Below are 17,995 nucleotides of genomic sequence, written 5' to 3' on the forward strand. Positions count from 1 at the left end.
TCTAAAGAAAACGAATTTTTCTAGATCTGCTTTTTGCATTTAGTTTGTTGTCATTCACTGCACCTCTGATGAGCACGGTTGGCTACGTACGGTGCGAAAGAAGTTCAACATACGTTCATAGATTTGTATTGCTTCTGGCCGGGAGAGCTCTGCTTGGTGAGATAAGATTGTGGCTCACAATCAAATGGTTTGCGATCGACATTTAGATATAATTACATAAAACGTATATATTGACATGTAAACATATAGAAATGTAGAAAGATAGGCAGGTGACGAACAGAGAACGCATCTTCTTCATCACTGAAACAAAATGGTCTGCTAACCACAAGGCCCTTGGAGACCAAGTAATTATGTTATTCCTTTTGGGCCTGAAAGTAATTATATACTGTGCAATCTTTGTTTTGTAATCCAAGGCTCTTTGCAATTGAGACTTGTGTGTCAATTGAATCTCTCTTTGTTCGTGTGTGTCGTCACGAGATGGTAGGATTATAAGGTTTGAGAATGTTTAATGGTGTCATGTGAGGGTGCAACGTTCGTTTGGTGAGCAGTCAGAACAAAGGACTGGAAGCGATTGGCGTAGGTGTTGCATGTGGATTGAGTCACTGCGATGTGCCAGTCTGCATGAGTTACAAATGAATGAGGGCACCACAAGTCTCTCGGTAAAAAGAAAGTGTGCAGCACGACCGATTCGATTATGATATTGGTGATGGGTTGCGAGACCCAGGGATGGATCTGAAAAGGCCAGGCTCAGGACACTGGGAGCAGAGACCACAAGGCCGCAGTGGGGATAGAAGCTGGTCGTTGAACATTGCTCCTCCCAGAGCGGCTCTGGCGCAGAAGAAGCGCGTGAAAGGGGGTCTACGACTGAGACCGGCCAGTAAGGATACGGCACAGGCTGGGTGATGATGATCTCTCCTGCCTGCAAGCGATCCGGAAACCCTGTGACATGGACCCTTTTCTTAGTTCATGTATGGGGGAGTTATTCATTTAAACGGGGCAAACTTTGGACCAGTTTTGACTTCGCTGATCCTCCTTTATAGTAGCGTGTGGCCCGTTAAACAAATGTTGCTGGGTTGACCGATTTTATAGACACGCACACTGGGGCCTTAAGGCACCCTCGATTAGTACAGTTGGCTACGTACGGTGCGAAAGAAGTTCAACATACATACACAATGCATATTCAACGAGCGCTCTGATACACGACCACCATGCACAACAGGTCGTCGTGGGTGATGACGTGGCCAAGTGGTGTCGTGCATTTTCCGCTTGTTTCAGAGGTTTGTGGTATGAGTCTCGCGAACCACGCTAGTTGATACTGTGAGTGGATAATTTAGCATCACTGTCTGGAATTTGATTGGAAAAAAATACTTTCTCAGGTAACTTAAATACTTTATTGGGAAAACCCTAAATGGCAGAATAATTCCCGTTTGTAGGCAGGTGATGGGTGTACAACTTAAGCCACACAGGGACAGTTTCCCCCTTTTGGGATTCCCTTGGCTCGACTGCAGCATAGCCATTGGAGTGGTTCAGATGAGATGTGGTGTGAGGCGCTTTTGAGTCTCCGATTTGAAGTCAATCAAGCCACCCATTGTGTACGTGCAATCCCTTATCCTTGAACGGTTGCTGACGCGGAATATCTCCGCGCTGCCCAATTCTCAGGCGTGGACCAACATGGTGCTCATGCTGCTCAACCAGCTGCTGGGGCTGCCCGAGCCGGCGTTCGTTGCGCTGCAGCCGGCCATCTTCCCCAGCCTGAGCCAGCTGACGTGCCACGTGACGGACTCGCGCGTGCGCCAAGCCGTGCGCGACTGGCTCGGCCGACTTGGCCGCGTCTACAGCATCATCGCGTAGCCTCTTTGCCCCCGCCACCCCCACCGTCCTCTGCTCTTTTAACCCCATTCCCGTTTCCCCACGCGCACACACGCACGCGCGTACACCTACACACACGCGCACTGCCCGGAGGGGTTCTGAGCCCGTTTGCTGGGCGTGTTGTGGCATGCGCCTCGTATCAGCACTTGGGAGGCAGGGGTTTGCGTCTCTCGTATTCAGTCTCAAACCCTGCTGAGCTGCGAGGTGGCCAGAAGGTGGTCGTACGACAAGGTGGGTTCGTGAAACCATCGTTGCACACAACTCGGTTATTCTCTCGCAAACGTTGTTAGCAAGGGGTTGGCCAAACATCTCTCAATGCCAGGACCTTCCTGAAACTTCCTGAGACTTCCCTGAATATATATAGGATATTATTATTGCATTAATTCGTAGAAATTCCACTGCATATATTGCACATAAAGCACACTTTCCCCAAAAATATAATATTTTGGATTTATAACAGATTACTTACAATAACACTGTTCGTGGGGACTCAACTAATAATGAACGAGCAGTTGTGTAGTCGTAAATACAGGTGCAACGGAATCCGCTTTACAGAAACGGCTTCCCCCTCATGGACCCACTTGGCGGATCCCGTGCGGGGACGACCCCACACTGATGCCTGCTGCCTCATCGGGGATTCTGAATGTGCAATTGAGTTGGGTACCTCCTTTGGGTAAAGAGGAGACTGGGAAAGCAGCCACAGTGTTATGTATAGATACACTCGTCGTAAAATATCGGATAAGGACATTTCTGTCGTGAAGAAAAATTGCAGTTTTACATCGCAAATCCCAAATCGCAACTGGAATTTGGTGGGAAGCACGATGATGAATTAAGATTATAAGAATACCACTTTGTAGGAAGAGTTATCATGAAGCACGACACTTGTGTCGTCAGTCTGATGCAGTTGAAACTGCCTGGGCTTTCCTGCGTTGAGCCTTGAGATAGATCGATTGACGCACTTTTTCAAGTTTGCCAGGGGTGGTCTCTTGCTTATGTAGTGATGCCGACACACTCTCTTGCTTTACTGAGAGCCTTTATGTTGGACACAACACTTGATGGATGTGAAAAGTTCCCATTTGAGATGCCACATCTCCATACTCCGTTTTTCAAAGTGCACAGTTTTCAATCATACAGTTTCAAACACGTTGCACTGTCTAAAGAGACACATTCTGCATGTGTCTCAGCAATGTGCTGTCCACCCGTCTTCTGGATTTATTCTTTTAAGCTTTGTAACCACGTGGAAAAACGTGGCCGTGCCCTGAACAATTTAGCATTTTCGTATCGGCCACCTAATCATGCCGTCCGTGCTGTGGCAAAGCATGACGCGGGCATTGAATCGTTCTGTAGCGGCGGCGCATTTCACTCGGAATCCATCCACGTTGAGCAAAGCCACTCCTGGGGACTGGCAGTGGCTTCGTGGCCTCTTGTGATGAGTAAGGGGGCTCACTTTCCACAGCAACTACAACTTTCCAACGTTGTCCACCCCCACCTGTGGCTCGGGCTGCCTACTGATCCAACCCCACGCCCACTGTGACGACTTCAGAAACACGCGTTTGGAGTATTTGGCTCCTGCTGTAAATTTCAACGTGATAAGCCACTTCGTTGAGCGATCATTTGTGGCTAGGTCACTTCTGATATATAAAAAGCTATATAGCTCAAGGGGCCTTACCTGGTAAAATACAAATTGTCGATTTCAGTTGTGTTTCTTTCTGTTGAACGATTTGAATACGTACAAAACAGCAGAGACATTTTATGAAGTGAATAATGCACGTCACTCCATGACATTCTTACTGCGAACCACCAAATAGCGATACACACGTTTACTGCCTTGTGTTTACTGCCAGTGCAGCAACAGCAGCCGTGTTGCTTGTGTGTAACAAATTACCTTTGTTATTTTTTTTTATTGTTACACGAGGTAATCCTCATTTAGTCTTCAAAACTGACGCTGAGGGATAATAATTGGGCCGTGGGACCAATTCCTTGAGTGTTTTAATACACGTTGCATAAAAAGGGGAGTTGTGAGGAGAAACCAGAGGCACGTGAATGGAGAATGCTCAATATCGCATGGACAGCCGGTCGTGAACCTACTTGCTGTACTGCCCCCCCCCCCCCCCCCACGGGCACAATATTACTAGCCAGAAGGTGGGTGTCTGCTCTCAAAATCCAGAGCCAAATGCGATCGAACAAGGCCATAGAATGTTCAGTATTTCCTCGTCGTGTAAATTTGGAGCCACAACTAAAATGATCATGGGTTAAGGTGCAACCTGGATTACATACATCTCCTGCCTGGCTATATCCTGTGAGTGTGTGCACGAGTGTGTTTTCCCATGACAATGCAAAAATCGGTGTTATCTTAATTACCAGGGTGTCTTCTGCTGTAAAACGGTCGTTAAAGATGCTGAAGATCCCTTAATATCAAGTACTCTCTGTACTGCGGTGTCCCTTAAGTAGATTCTTACCACTGTATGAAGTATAAGTTAACATCAAAGCAACAGATTTTCATTGATATAGTCAAACCATTGATTTGGTTACAGGTCATTGGCAATCGCAGCCAGGAAAAAACATGGAATTTATTTGATATCAGTGCATACGAATGCATACGAGAGAATGGCTTGACGACACAAGAGGGGTCGGTGTCAGAAAGATGTGGCCACTACTTGAGCATATTGGCACAAGACAGAGGAAAGTGGAAACCAGTGACGAAATGTGCAGTGGACACCTCCGGAGCTATCTCCCATGGATCGCAATGAGGCATACGAATGTGAAAACATAGCTACATTGGAAAAAAACACAAAGCACAAACTATACCGTTCGAGCTTGCACGAGCTTACGCTGCGCCGATAATCCCTAGTGAGTGTGAAGGTAGTATACATGTGCCGTGTTGAGTTACTACTGCCAAGGAATATAAACCCAACGGAGCTTCCTGTGCCTTTTGAAGCTGGTGGCTTTAAATCGGGAAGTGTGCACGCATATTCTTAAACCATTAGGCTTACAAGTTACACTGGGGTCATTTCCTGTAATCTAATCCATTTAAAACAAGACCGAAAGACCCAAAGAATATGACTTAAATGCGCAATAAAAAGCTGTGAAACTCCCAAATCCCATTTGGGTATGGCCAGGCAACGGCAGTACAGCAAATGGGTCGTTAACTTGCCCGTTCAGATCTTTTTGCCGTTATCTTCTTGTAAACGTGGGGTTTTTTTGTCTTCTGGGTACTCAGGCTTTCTCGCATACATAACATACATTCAAACACTCCTAACCGTGGAAATCGACAAACATCCTCTCGTAAAGATGCTCCTGAAAAGTCTTGAGGCTTAGCGATGCTTTCCTTTCATACGTGAATGCCGTACATAATAATTATTACATATTTTGGCTCTTGTCGTTGGGGTATGTATTCCGTCGTTTAACCTTTCTTACCGATTGCTTGTCCAGCGGTGCCAATGGAAGGAGCCTTCCCATAGTCGGACAGCGCTTGAAAAGGGCAGCAGTGCCGAGCATTTGCCCACATTTTAGAACGGTGCCAAGTCGGCCCCGGTTTTTCGGTGTTTTTTTCTTGTTTGGCAGCGTTTGGTATCTCATCATTATTTGGATGAACTTTTGCTTTTAATTTTTTTGCATTTGTAATGTTTTGGTCGCGCATCTTTACTTTTCGTGCTTAAGCGGATATATGTGACGGATTCGGCTTTGTCTTTAAAATTATTTTTGTATCGATGTTTTTTTTTCATCGGAGGTAATTTCAATTGGCTAAGCTGATTTAGCCATTTCATGAGTTTCAATGTTGTTGAATAATTCATTGGCTTGTCTTTTTTTAATGTGCAAGGTCATTTTGGTTTGTGTGTTTTATTTACAGCTTTGTATTTAAATAATGTTTTATGCGAACCTTAAATGTGCACGTTCCATCATCTGATAACTTATTTTTAAGACAGATTTTACTGCAGCAGAAACAAAAGGAAAATGTCTCGAAATCAATTACATTCATTTTCTGAGCTGGCAGTGTTTATATAGTCCAGGGGAACTTGTGGTTATTAATGTTGAGTATGTAGACCATTATAATTAATCAGTATTGATGGTGTCAACCAATGCCTAGCTTTGTAACGATTGTTACTTTAATAATTTTCACCCTGCACAAATATCGTTTTAGGAAAAATGTTTATGTTCCCATTTCTTCACCCGCTACCCCCACCCTGACCTTGCCAAGATTTCTGGCCAGAAGAGGGTGCACCATGCCTGGCTTGCACGCTCTGCCGCAAAAGGTAGGGGGGTGGGTAGGGGCAGACAGCGATATGGGTGCAGAGTTGGAAATTATGGGACCAAAAAGTTTTGATTTGATGGAAATATCGGCTCCAGGTTTCGGTAAATTAACGTAGTAGTGGTACACCGCTAGTGCGTCGGTATTAAAAAAACAAAGAAGCTAATTTTTCGTAATAATTATTTTTCCGTGATTCGCAACCCCGGTCATAAAATCTTGCGGGATGGTGCGTCAAAATCAGTTCTCGTGATGTCGAAGCAGTCAGAAGAACGCGAAGGTCCAGTCTGTCGCCGTACAGCAGCACCCAGCCTGGTGATTATCGGATCGGTGTTCCAAAGGCAAGATTTGACTCCTGGTGCCCTAGACTTGGTCGGACGATTCCTCGATTAATTTCCGGAATCATCTCTTTTTGTGCGGACGGTGGCATCAAAAGATGATGACTCGTAGTGTCACGTTGGAATGGGGACAGCAGCTGCTGAATCTGAGTGCAACTTCTGATGGAGAGTCCTGGAGCTTGCTCAAGGGCAACAGCGACATCGTCGAGACTGTTTTATGAGGACCGGTGTGTTGTTATGCTGCACCGGTGTACTGCCAATGCGTCCAAATTGTTTTTTTTTTAAGAAAAAAGTTGACCACTCATACGTGGGTTATCTCCATGCACCCTGTTTTCCCCATGCACTATATTACTGTGGTAAAACAAACTAAATATCTCCAACAAACCCCTCCCCAAACAGCATTGAGAATTCGGTGAGGCTCTGCTGGGTTAAGATTTAAAAGCATAACTGTATGTACGTTGAAATTCTTTCGCACCTTACGAAGTCAACTGTGATAATCGGAGGTGTGGGGGAAGGACAATCAACTAATTTAGTTTAAATAATGTACTGTATGCTGTTAGGTTCCCTTTTTACTCCGTCACATCCTATTATTAAATAGCGTTACTGTATGTACATAAGTGAACAGTCATTTTGTTTGTATTGTCCATGGTTGTTGGTAAAAGCAGTGCTACAGAAAGACATGAAGTTGAGTTTTAACATTACATTAATTTATTGCTATTATGACAACCAATACGTTCAATGATTTAAGGCATGTCGATACTCCTCTTCTTCCTGTTGATGACAACGTTTCCCAGACGACAATATCCTATCCTACATAACTTATACAGTTGTCAAAACACAAGACAAAGCTTACGAGGCATGCACGGAGGTGTATCATCCGTCTCTGAATGGCATAGATGGCAATAGTGACCGGTTGGAATCTCGGCAACACGTCCGTGATATCATTACGTTTCCAAAACAGAAAATCTTGCGCGGCCTTTGGGAACGCAAACGCACGGAAGCATTGAAAGCGAACTCCAGCCGAGATGTTGGCAAACGAACTACCTGGGGCGATGCACGATCCACGAAGCCATCGCCATGGTGACGGACATGGGCAGGTGTAGAAGAATTCAATTATAAGTCATAAAATCTTTACACAAGTTGTGTGTGTGTTTAGTTTTAAATGACTTCGCTCAAACTGGCAACCCGAGTTGACGATAACCGGAGTTTACGGCAATTCCGGTTGTCGCCAGCGCAGAGTGTCCCCGATCGTTCCCAGGCGCCGAGACTTCGAGGCCACGGCCTCCGTAGGTTTGCGCCGTTCGGCAAAATCTACACGGAGCTCTGCTGCCGGTTCACTGTTAATAGATTGTCAGCCTGATCTATGGCAGCTCGCAAGGCACAAACGTAGCGCTTTCGAGTGATGGCATTAGTGCCATAGGAACGGTGCGAATACCAAAACGTACTTCACTGCCACACCTTTACGGACATCAAACCGCGATGTATATCAAACTGCGGTTTACATAACTGTCTTCATCCGGTGACCATGGATTCCATACTTCATCAGTGTTGATCCGGTACGTGGGAATTATTTTTATGTTCGAAAACCGGGTAGCCACGGGGACCCATGTATAATAATGTGAGGTGGTACGGAACATGACCTCCCCCCACTGCTGAAAAGGTGACCAGTGCCACCTGCCCCTGCATTCCTGTAAATGTTTATTACCATGATACATGTTTATTAACATGATGGCAATGCATTCCCATCATGTTTATTAACATGATGGGAATGCAGTGAATGTGTTCATGATCAATGAAATCATTATGAAATTTGGAGCTGTGAATGAAATTGTAGGGTTTGTGAGCAGAGGCTGACTGGCTGGCATAAGCCACTCGTCTTGTGCGTCCACAGTCACACATCCGGCCATCTCGTCCTTGTGGTTGCACCTGAATGCTGCCGCCCGTGCTCCGTGGGATATGAGAGTTGTGAGTTACCCGACCGAGAATTATGTTAACAATGTCCTGTGACGGCAACAGAGCGTGGTGCTGACCTGCAGGTCCGTGTAGTGTTCCTTTTGAGGACTGTCACAAAGGTGGGCTGTTTGTTCACTCGCCCTCCCAAGCGTGTTTAGGTCACAAGTTCAGTTCCCAAGCTGACAGACCCAGCTGAGTCACAGCACGTGGATAATGCCAGCTCCTGCAAGGCCCATGATCGTCATGGGTTTCCTCTGGCAATTGTGCCATACGCTGGTTTGTTTGTCGTGCGTTGCAACGCTAAACATTTTATTGGCACGCTTTACATCATGTTCATGAATGTTATCGATGAAGTGGATTGCCAAGTAAGAATATATATATCTGATTTACTCAGTTTTTCCAGCGACAGGTTCGACCGGTTATTCTTTTTTTGCTTTTAAAAAAATTATGTAACGTGCGTCAAATGAATAAAAACGATAAAATCAAGTGCTGGAATAAATCCACCTACAGATGCCCCTAATCCCAACATTGACCACGGAGAAAAGACATTATGAGGCGGTGCACTGCCATGTTCTACATTTCCTACAACAAATACAGCAAGAAAAGACGTCCTTGATTCAACAACTGCCACGTTCTGTTCTCTTACAATTGGTCTAACAATGTCCACGTGCTTACGTGGTCGTCGTGCTTTGTGAAAGGGTTACGAATGGCCTTTTGATGAAAAAAACTATTTAGAACACATCTATTCGTTAACAATCGTAACTTTTGTCGACTTTTATACGGCTTGGCAAACTAAAACAGAAACTGGAGCGCCAGTGCCTTATTTTTTTGTCTGACTGGCAAGTGGCACTTTTACAGTCTTAATACGTGAGACCGTATTTACGTGTGTGGATTTACGTTTTCCCCGATCGGCAGTGCTGCTTCGTTGCTTCCAAACCACTTTTGATTCCACAAAGCAGTTTTTTTTAATATGTAGAAAGGAATCGGACGTTTTAAATCGAGACTTCATATACAGTCAGCTAGCAGAATTTCTAATTGGCTCTTCTCGGTCATGGGATCGTATTCCTCAGGTTCCTGAACACTTCACTGCCGTTGATTGTATTCGCATGAAGTGCTTGTGCCTGCTGGTCCTTAATGCTCTGTTTAGTCTGCTGTGGCCTTGTGTTTTTGATGCACTCTTTTTTTCCCCCCTTTTTGCTGCATCGTGTTAGGGGAAACACGCTTCCGGACACAAATTGAGCCGAATGTTGCGGAGGCCTTTCAGGATTTGCGGGGTGGGGGGGCACACCAGAGCACGGCGTATTTCCTTATCATATGGCCCAGGTGTTATGGAAGAAACTGCCATTTTTCTTAAATTTCACCTGACAAACTTTTTCATGGCATGAATTTTAGTATTCTTAGCAAATATGTTGGACTACGGTTACCTGCATTGTGAAAGAGGTGGAAGGGATTGTTTAGTATAAGAGTTGGGACTGACAATTGTAATGTTAGACCTTGCTCTTTCCCAGGACGTTTGGCCACCGTTGGGGCTTTTCTAGAGCTCCCTTTAGTGGAGGCCTTTCCGGCAGCAATGGCACGAATAAGAAATTGCACGGCTGCACCTTTAACTTTCATGAACATAGTGCATTGCTTTAGCTTAAAGAAAAATACTAAATGGAAACACAGTCCGTCCTAATACGTACCCGTTTATACTGACAGTCTCCTCAAGTCCTCAACCTTAAGTCTACTACCAATGATAATAGGTTTTTCCCCTTCTGTTTTTTACTGCCAATGTTCACTGCTTGTGCAAACATTTACCTGGATCACGTGGCACATTTGAAACAATTTCAAGGACCTTGAAGTGACATTGTTTACATGAACGAGCTTAATGTTGGTAAGAATCGGCGAGAAAATAACGTGTGCATTCCTAGACTTAAATATTCAATGCACTGAATGTAGAAATACGTTAGGTCACGACGAACGACGGCAAAAATACCTTGCAAATAAAATGGGTGGTGGCACTGGTGAACCTTGACAGAGTGAGACCGGGGCAGATTAGCTTCACTAACATCAAGTGTCTAATGGCACGCTGCAGGTTAGTTCAGACTGCTTTGCATGCATACACCATCTGTGGGATCAAGCTTTTCCCACAATACTCTGGCTGTTTCCCATCGTACGGAGCAATCTTAAGTGTTTTCTTTTGCACATTTTGTGTGCGTTTGCATAACAATGCATTGCAAGTTCTTACGCGCTAAAATGCGCCACAAGGTACGTGACCGATATAGAAAAAAAAATGCTATCTTTAAAACAAGGCCTTGAAAACCAAAATATTGCCTCAATCTGAGTCTAAGGTGTTGTTGATCGTGTCTGTGTTAAATCTAACACCGCCGTGTTTAGAATTTGCCGTTTAGTCGGGAGTGTATCCTAGGATAAGCACAGCGTTGTACAGTGGTAAGTGCTTGCTTGCTTCGCTCTCATTTGTGATCATCGGAGCAGGGAAGCCCATCGTGTGTGTGCGAGCGCACATTGTATATGCTGTAGATATCCTACAGTGTTCGAGCCATTGTCTTGTACTCTATGGCATGTGACTAACAATGTGCTGTCCTCTATATGCTTTGTAAGTGGTTTTAGTGTCATAGATTGTAATGATTTGCTGTATTTATTTGGTGGCTATGTGTACTCCCAGCGGAGTTTATTTATTGCTATTTATGAAATAAAGATATGTGGGCATGTCAAAAGGTTTACTTTGTTCTTGATTCAAAGCCTCTTTCATCATTCTAGTAATACTCTCCATGGACCATTTGATATCCACCACTTACACGATCAATTAGGCTGGCTTGGAGGTCATGTGGCAGAGCAATAGAACCACTAATTACGAGATGGCAAGATGTTAACCACCTCGCCTGGTATGCAGGAGATCGTGGGTTCAATTCCGACCTGATGCCTGCTGTATATTTGGAGTTGCTTGGTCACGTGGATTTTTCTCTGGGTCCTCCGGTTTTTCTCTCCAAATTTAGAATCAACATGCGTTTAGTATATTTGGCTGCTATGCATTTCCACATGACGATAAGCTACTTAGTTGATCTATCATTTGTGATACCCAGGTCACTTCTGAAAAAGATATATATATATCTCAGTGGGCCTTACCTGATAAAAAAAAAATAGTTTACTTTACTTTAACATGCTGGTGGATAGGCAGTTACCCTTGATTTTTGGTGGAAACCGAATAATTGGAAAATATTTCAATAATCTCGTGGCAGATATCAGCACACTCCGAATTCTGATTCTCAAACTCCAGTCAGTTTTTTTGCCACCACAGAAACCTACAAAATACAAAACGCTCCCTGAGACAATTTGGTATCGTCACTCCGTGCAATGGAACCTCGGGCTCCCTTCCCAGCGTCCCTCATTGTTTCTGATTTCCGGGGACCCACACATAGGACCTTTTATCACTGCATATTTTAGACTGGTGTTCCTCAAACTTTTTGGGCCCGCGGACCACTCAGCCGATGAAAACATTCCACGATTAAACGCATTCAACTTATCTCTAAATAACAGAAATACACAATTATTCATATTAGTGGAACATACATTTTTTTTTTACGCAGCTATACGTTTTTTTATGGGGGTGGGGCATTTAGATCCAAGGACGTGCAGTGAGGTCAATGGCTTGGGAGGCACTGGCTACTGACGGGGGCGTGTCTGACACGCCCCCCTCTGAGGCAGATGTGATAGCTGCCTCCCCTGGTGCTTTTGCATGCAGTTTTATGACGAGACCAGCGAGCCTCAATATCTTTATACACATACATTAAATAAGTTACCTGGACAATGGAAGGCGAGGACATGAAATGAAGGGGTCTACAAACATTACATTGGTGACATACGGAGATAGTAAAAGGCACGCGCTTATTGCCCACGCTCCATTCAGTTTCTGAGGGGTTACGCAATCAGAAGGGAGGCTGAACTCGTCGCTTCCTCACCTCCCTGTATTTGCAGCGGAGCTCCGCAAATTTGGCGATTTTGACTATAAAAATGATTGGAATCATACAGAAATTACAGTTATAACACAGATCAGTGTAAAAATCTTAATGTTTTATTTTATTCCTAGCGGGAAGTACCCGGCGTTGCCCGGGCGTAAAAGGCACGCACAAATCGACATACACACACACATATGGACTTACACAAACACGTGGACGCACACACACACAGACTAACACACACACATGGACTAACACACGCATCGACTTACACACGCACATATCAATGTACAGACACAGCAACTCACACACAGACTTATGGACTTACGCACACACACATCGACTCCAGACACACACCGCACACACACACATGGACATACACAAACAAACACAGCGGTTGTCACACACAACAACAACAACCGCCATTCGCCGCTAAGTGGTGGTGACGTCACCACGTCGCTTGTGCCAGGCTATGTGCACCTTGAGGCCACGTGGTAATGGGGCAGACACAGATGCCAGAGGTCGACTGACTGAGACGACTGGCTGACACACCACCTGTGCCCCCTACTGTGCCAACTTGCTGTGCTTTAGCCACCTGGCGCTCGGCTCGTTCTTGTGATCGTCGCTCCTCTGCCCTCCGTTGTTATTGGAGGGCGCCTGCCTCCAACTGCCCAGTAGCGTCCTTCACGAGCCTCCTCCACAGAGACCGATCTTGACACCGCTGGTACCAGTCATCGGCAAGCCCACTCAGCTCCATTTCTTCTCTAGCCCATGCCGCGCCCATTTAGCCCCCTCGATCCGGCCGAACAAAAGCTGTTTCGGCATGCGGTGGCTGGGCATGTGGGCTACATGGCCCAGCCAACGCAGCTTTGCCCGATGGAGGAGCTCAACGATGGATTTGTGAGCTCCTCACACAATCCAGCCTGGTTAAACCCAGGATGGATCGTAGGCAGGCCAGCCTAAATATTTCTAACCGGCGAATATGTTCCATTAGGGGGGTCCACGTTTCGCAAGCGTAGAGAAGGGAGGGAATGACTGTGGCCGAGAAGACCTGAAGCGTCGTGTGGAGCGACAGACCAGGTAGCTTCCACACAGCATTACGCAACCGATCAAAAGATAATGCCGCTCGACTGATTCGGAGTGAGAACCCTCTGCTGTTAAACCGGAGCCGGTCATGAGCTGAGCACACTGCCCAGGTATGGGAAAATCTCTACCCTCTCCACAACTGCCCTATCACCAATTGGGAGTTGTGGGGGTGGAGTGTCCGATGGTAGAAAATACCCAGGCAGGTGCTTAGTTTTGGTGGGGCTGATGGTAAGTCCCCACCTCTTAGTGGCAAGCTCCAGGTTCAGCAGTAGCGCCTCCAACTCGTCCTCTGAGTGAGCAGCAATTACCAGATCATTGGCATACATAACATGGTTGAGCAATAGGGAGCCATCACTTGACCGCACCCGGGCATCGATCAGCCTCCTATTGTATCTGTACCAGATGGAAATTTCTCCGGCACAGCTATTGAAGGCTTCACGAACTACGTGGTCGAAATATATGTTAAATAATGCGGGAGCCAGAGGACATCCCTGTCGCAGCCAAATGTGTACAGGGAATGGCTCCGACTCCCGTCCACGTAGTTTTACCCGGGCCCACTCACCATCATGAAGGTCCTTAATGATCATGAGCAGAGGGTCAGGGACTCTGAAAGAACAAAGAACAACCCAGAGCCCAGGCCTACTGATGGTATCATAGGCCTTGACCAGGTCAATTAAACAGAGATGCAGGTCTTGTTGGAATTCCCTATACCTCTGCCGTAGCAGACGGACGGAAAATATGGCATCTGGCCAGGACCGCCCTTTCCTGAAACCACATTGGGGCTCCGCAAGCCTCTCCTCAGCGTGCCTAGCCAGGCGATGTTGAATAATCCTCGCCAGAACCTTTCCCGGCACACTGAGGAGTGAGATGCCCCTGTAGTTGTTACAGTCTGTGCGGTCCCCCTTCTTACAATGGGGGACCACCAGGGCTTCCTTCCAATCCTGTGGAACCCGTCCAGTAGTCCAAACTGTTGTTATGATGTCATGTAGGGCAGACTGTGCACAAACGCCACCCTCCCTCAACATTTCACTTGGGAGATCATCTCTTCCTCAACAGATGGCACCTCAGCCAGCCACTCAATGGGGTGACTTCCTCTTCCAATATTTGAGACACCGCAGCCTCAGCAGGTTCATCCCCACTTTGTCCAACTTTGTTATCCAGGCTGAGGTATGTCCCCTCCACTAGGACCTTACAGAAATGCTAAGCAAATCTGCAAACCTGTTCCTGGGGTTTGAGATTGGATCATCGTTCTTTCCCCTAATTATGGTAATAGGTGTGGTGCTGCAGCTTACTTTTTATGTAATTAAAGAGGGATTTGTGATCGCGGGCCATTGAGGCAGACTCCATCTCCTCAGCAACCCGCGACTACCACCCATCCTTGCAGCGCCTCACAGCTCTCCGAACCTCCGAGCGAAGGCTGCGGTAAGCCTCCTCATTCTCCGACGTGGGATGCTGTAGCCGATTATAGTGGGCCTGTCGCTTTTTCTCAGCCAGCTTGAACACCTCCTTTGTGAGCCAAGGTCTCTGGGGAGGTCTGGACCGTGTACCCAAAGCAGCCATTGCAGCTGCCACAGTCCTAAACCTCGCCCATTTCCCCTTGATATCAGGAGGAGTGGGGGATAATTCCCTCCCTTCTCTACGCTTGCGAAGCGTGCACCCCCCTAATGGACCATCTTCGCCGGTTACAAACATTTAGGTGATGTGTGTGGGTCGATGTCTGTGTGTAAGTCCATGTGTGTGTCTGCCTTTTTCGCCCGAGCAACGCAGGGTACTTACCGCTAGTTAGAAATAAAATAAAACAAATCACGACGTTTCGATCGCAACGCAAGCAGTCATCATCAGGAAAAGGAGTCAGCCTCTAAAGGCAAACTGTTTATAAAGGTTTGGGGATGGGCATAGCCCAAGTGTATCAACAGCACCAGGAGCATGGGCGGTGCACGAGTGCCAATGCAGCAACAATGCCAATGCAGCAACAATGCCAATGCAGCAACAATGCCAATGCAGCAGCAATGCCAATGCAGCAACAATGCCAATGCAGCAACAATGCCAATGCAGCAACAACGCCAATGCAGCAACAATGCCAAAGCAGCAACAATTCCAATACAGCAGCAATGCCAATGCAGCAACAATGCCAATGCAGCAACAATGCCAATGCAGCAACAATGCCAATGCAGCAACAATGCCAATGCAGCAGCAATGCCAATGCAGCAACAATGCCAAAGCAGCAACAATTCCAATACAGCAGCAATGCCAATGCAGCAACAATGCCAATGCAGCAACAATGCCAATGCAGCAGCAATGCCAATGCAGCAACAATGCCAATGCAGCAACAATGCCAATGCAGTGGGCGAGGGAGCTGCCGTGGCAAGAGGTTATACAGGTAAGAGAGGGGGGGAGGAGCAAGGGGGAGAGAGAGAGGGGAGGGGTGTGGGGCAGGGGGATGGGGGGGGCATGAGCGCTAGGGGGAGAGAGGACGTGAAGCGGGGGGGGGGGGGAGTGGGGGGGGAAGTGGGGGGGAAGTGATCGGGGCTGAAAGTGGGAGGCTGGGGACGATGGGGATGCGGGGGGAAATTCACTCTGAAACATAGACTAGTACCCGGCAGATATGATGGAACATCCATAAACAGTTAAGGTTTTACCTGGTTAATAACATCCTTCCAATGATTGCTCAATTTGTATCCATCTACTCGGTTGAAGTTATGTTTATATATCTGGATGGCTTCATGAACAAACCTTTGATAGTAGCCCGAAGGTTTGCAGAGTATCTTGGTCTCGGAAAAAAACTATATCATGCGAGCCCACAGCATTCTAACAATGGTCAGCCACGATAGAGGTATTGGTTCTGCCATGTTTCAGATCTGCCTTGTGTTCGCGAACACGGTCCGAGACATGTCGTTTCGTTTCCCCAATGTAACTGCTACCGCAGGTACAACTCAGTTTGTAAACTCCAGGATATTTCATGCTACCAGACCATCTTCACCAAGACTATCTCTTACTATAGAGTAGGGAAACCAATAAAAAAATTTAAACAGCCAAAAATGTGTACTGTGAATCCTTCATATTAGGACAAATGTATAACTTTAGTTCATCGTCTCCTTGTGCAATAAACTACTCGGTAGATGGTGGCCTCTTAAGATGTGTATTCTTTCAAGAGAGTACAAATGCTTTTAGAGAACATATAACCAACTCTGCTGTCACTTCGACAAAGAAAAATCACACTCGAATCTTTAGGTGTATCTCTGTTCGGAAACAAACCCTGAAATACGCTAAATGTAAGCAACAGTGCAAATGAGATGCCCAATGCCCATAGGGCAAAGGCATTTGAGACTAGGCTCAAAAGAAAGCTGTCTCTGGTGTGGACCAATCAGTTTCAAAGACAATGCATATATTATCAGAGTATGTTTTTGTTTGCATTCTGACCACAAGTATTGTGGTTAATGCAGACATGATTCCTTGTAAAAGGTTTCAGTTTGATGGTTTAACACCTTAACACCTGTTTTGTTGCCAGAAAAAAAGGGGAAAACCTATTCTCGCATTTAACTGAGCTCTTTTTTTTATTCTAACCAGGTAAGGCCTCCTGAGCTATATAGCTATTTTTCAGAAGCGACCTGGCTATCACAAATGATAGCTCAACGAAGTGGCTCATCATGTGGAAATGTATAGCAGCTAAATGCTCTAAACGCATATTTTGTTAATAAATGTGCAGGAAAAAACCGGAGGACCTGGAGAAAAATCCACGGGACCACGGGGCATAACTCCCTATCACATTCACACACCGCACGCAAACAAGCAGACAACCGGACCGATGCAAACAAATGGCGTGGGAGTATTTAACATTCTGAAAAACCCGTGAAACAACATCTCGCTGGAGCAGTGGCGGCTCGTCAATAGAGGGCGCAGGGGCGCCGCCCCCATCAAGATTATACATATACAAAAATTATATAAAAATACATAAATAAAATATTTTTTTCATACGATCTGCCGGCTGGTAGTAAGAAAAGCATCAGCATTTAATACAAACTGGCTTTAATCGGTCAACTATTTTCTATGTTTTCAATGTGTTTCATGCGGGGCGCCGGACAAATGGATGTCTATGTGAGACTTTAAATTTTCGGACAGCATGTGACCTGAAGCTGGTCTCTAATTGGTTTCTTAAAGATTCTCCTCGGGGCGCAAGTCGTTGCATCCCTGGCCAATCAGAATTGGATACATGTTATTTTATCCAATCTGATTGGTTCTCGTCACCTGTCATTCAAATTTACGCTCTGGGCCACTACTGCGAGTGCGCAGGCGACACCACTTTGACACTTGCTAGGCTGATCAAATTTTTTGTGTAAACAATGGCAGCAGTTCATCCAAATTCTGTAATTTATTTACAAAAAAACCCTTTCACAAGGCTTTCGCTGGAAGAAATAAAAAAGATAAAGGATCTCGGACCGGACCAACCCGATTTACAAATCCAGCAGCAGGCCAGTGACAGAGGACGAAGCTACACACGAAGCTTCACCCGCGCTTGTTATGAGAAACGGAGGTGGCTGGCTGGATGT

At 46.0% G+C, this 17,995-nt stretch overlaps 1 protein-coding gene across 1 annotated transcript in view; it reads left to right on the plus strand.

Annotated features, from left to right (window-relative positions):
• Nucleotides 1-11,115, plus strand: part of ARFGEF3 (ARFGEF family member 3) — an 87,616-nt gene extending 76,501 nt beyond the window's left edge. Inside the window, exon 43 of the mRNA XM_078877229.1 lies at nucleotides 1,660-11,115. Within this exon, the coding sequence (XP_078733355.1) occupies nucleotides 1,660-1,851 (192 nt within the window). The 3' untranslated portion in view covers nucleotides 1,852-11,115. The remainder of the gene's footprint in view (nucleotides 1-1,659) is intronic.
• The last annotated feature ends 6,880 nt before the right edge of the window (nucleotides 11,116-17,995 follow it).

Source organism: Lampetra fluviatilis, chromosome 47 (genome assembly GCF_964198595.1).
Source record: "Lampetra fluviatilis chromosome 47, kcLamFluv1.1, whole genome shotgun sequence".
In the NCBI taxonomy this organism is placed as follows: Eukaryota; Metazoa; Chordata; class Hyperoartia; order Petromyzontiformes; family Petromyzontidae; genus Lampetra; species Lampetra fluviatilis.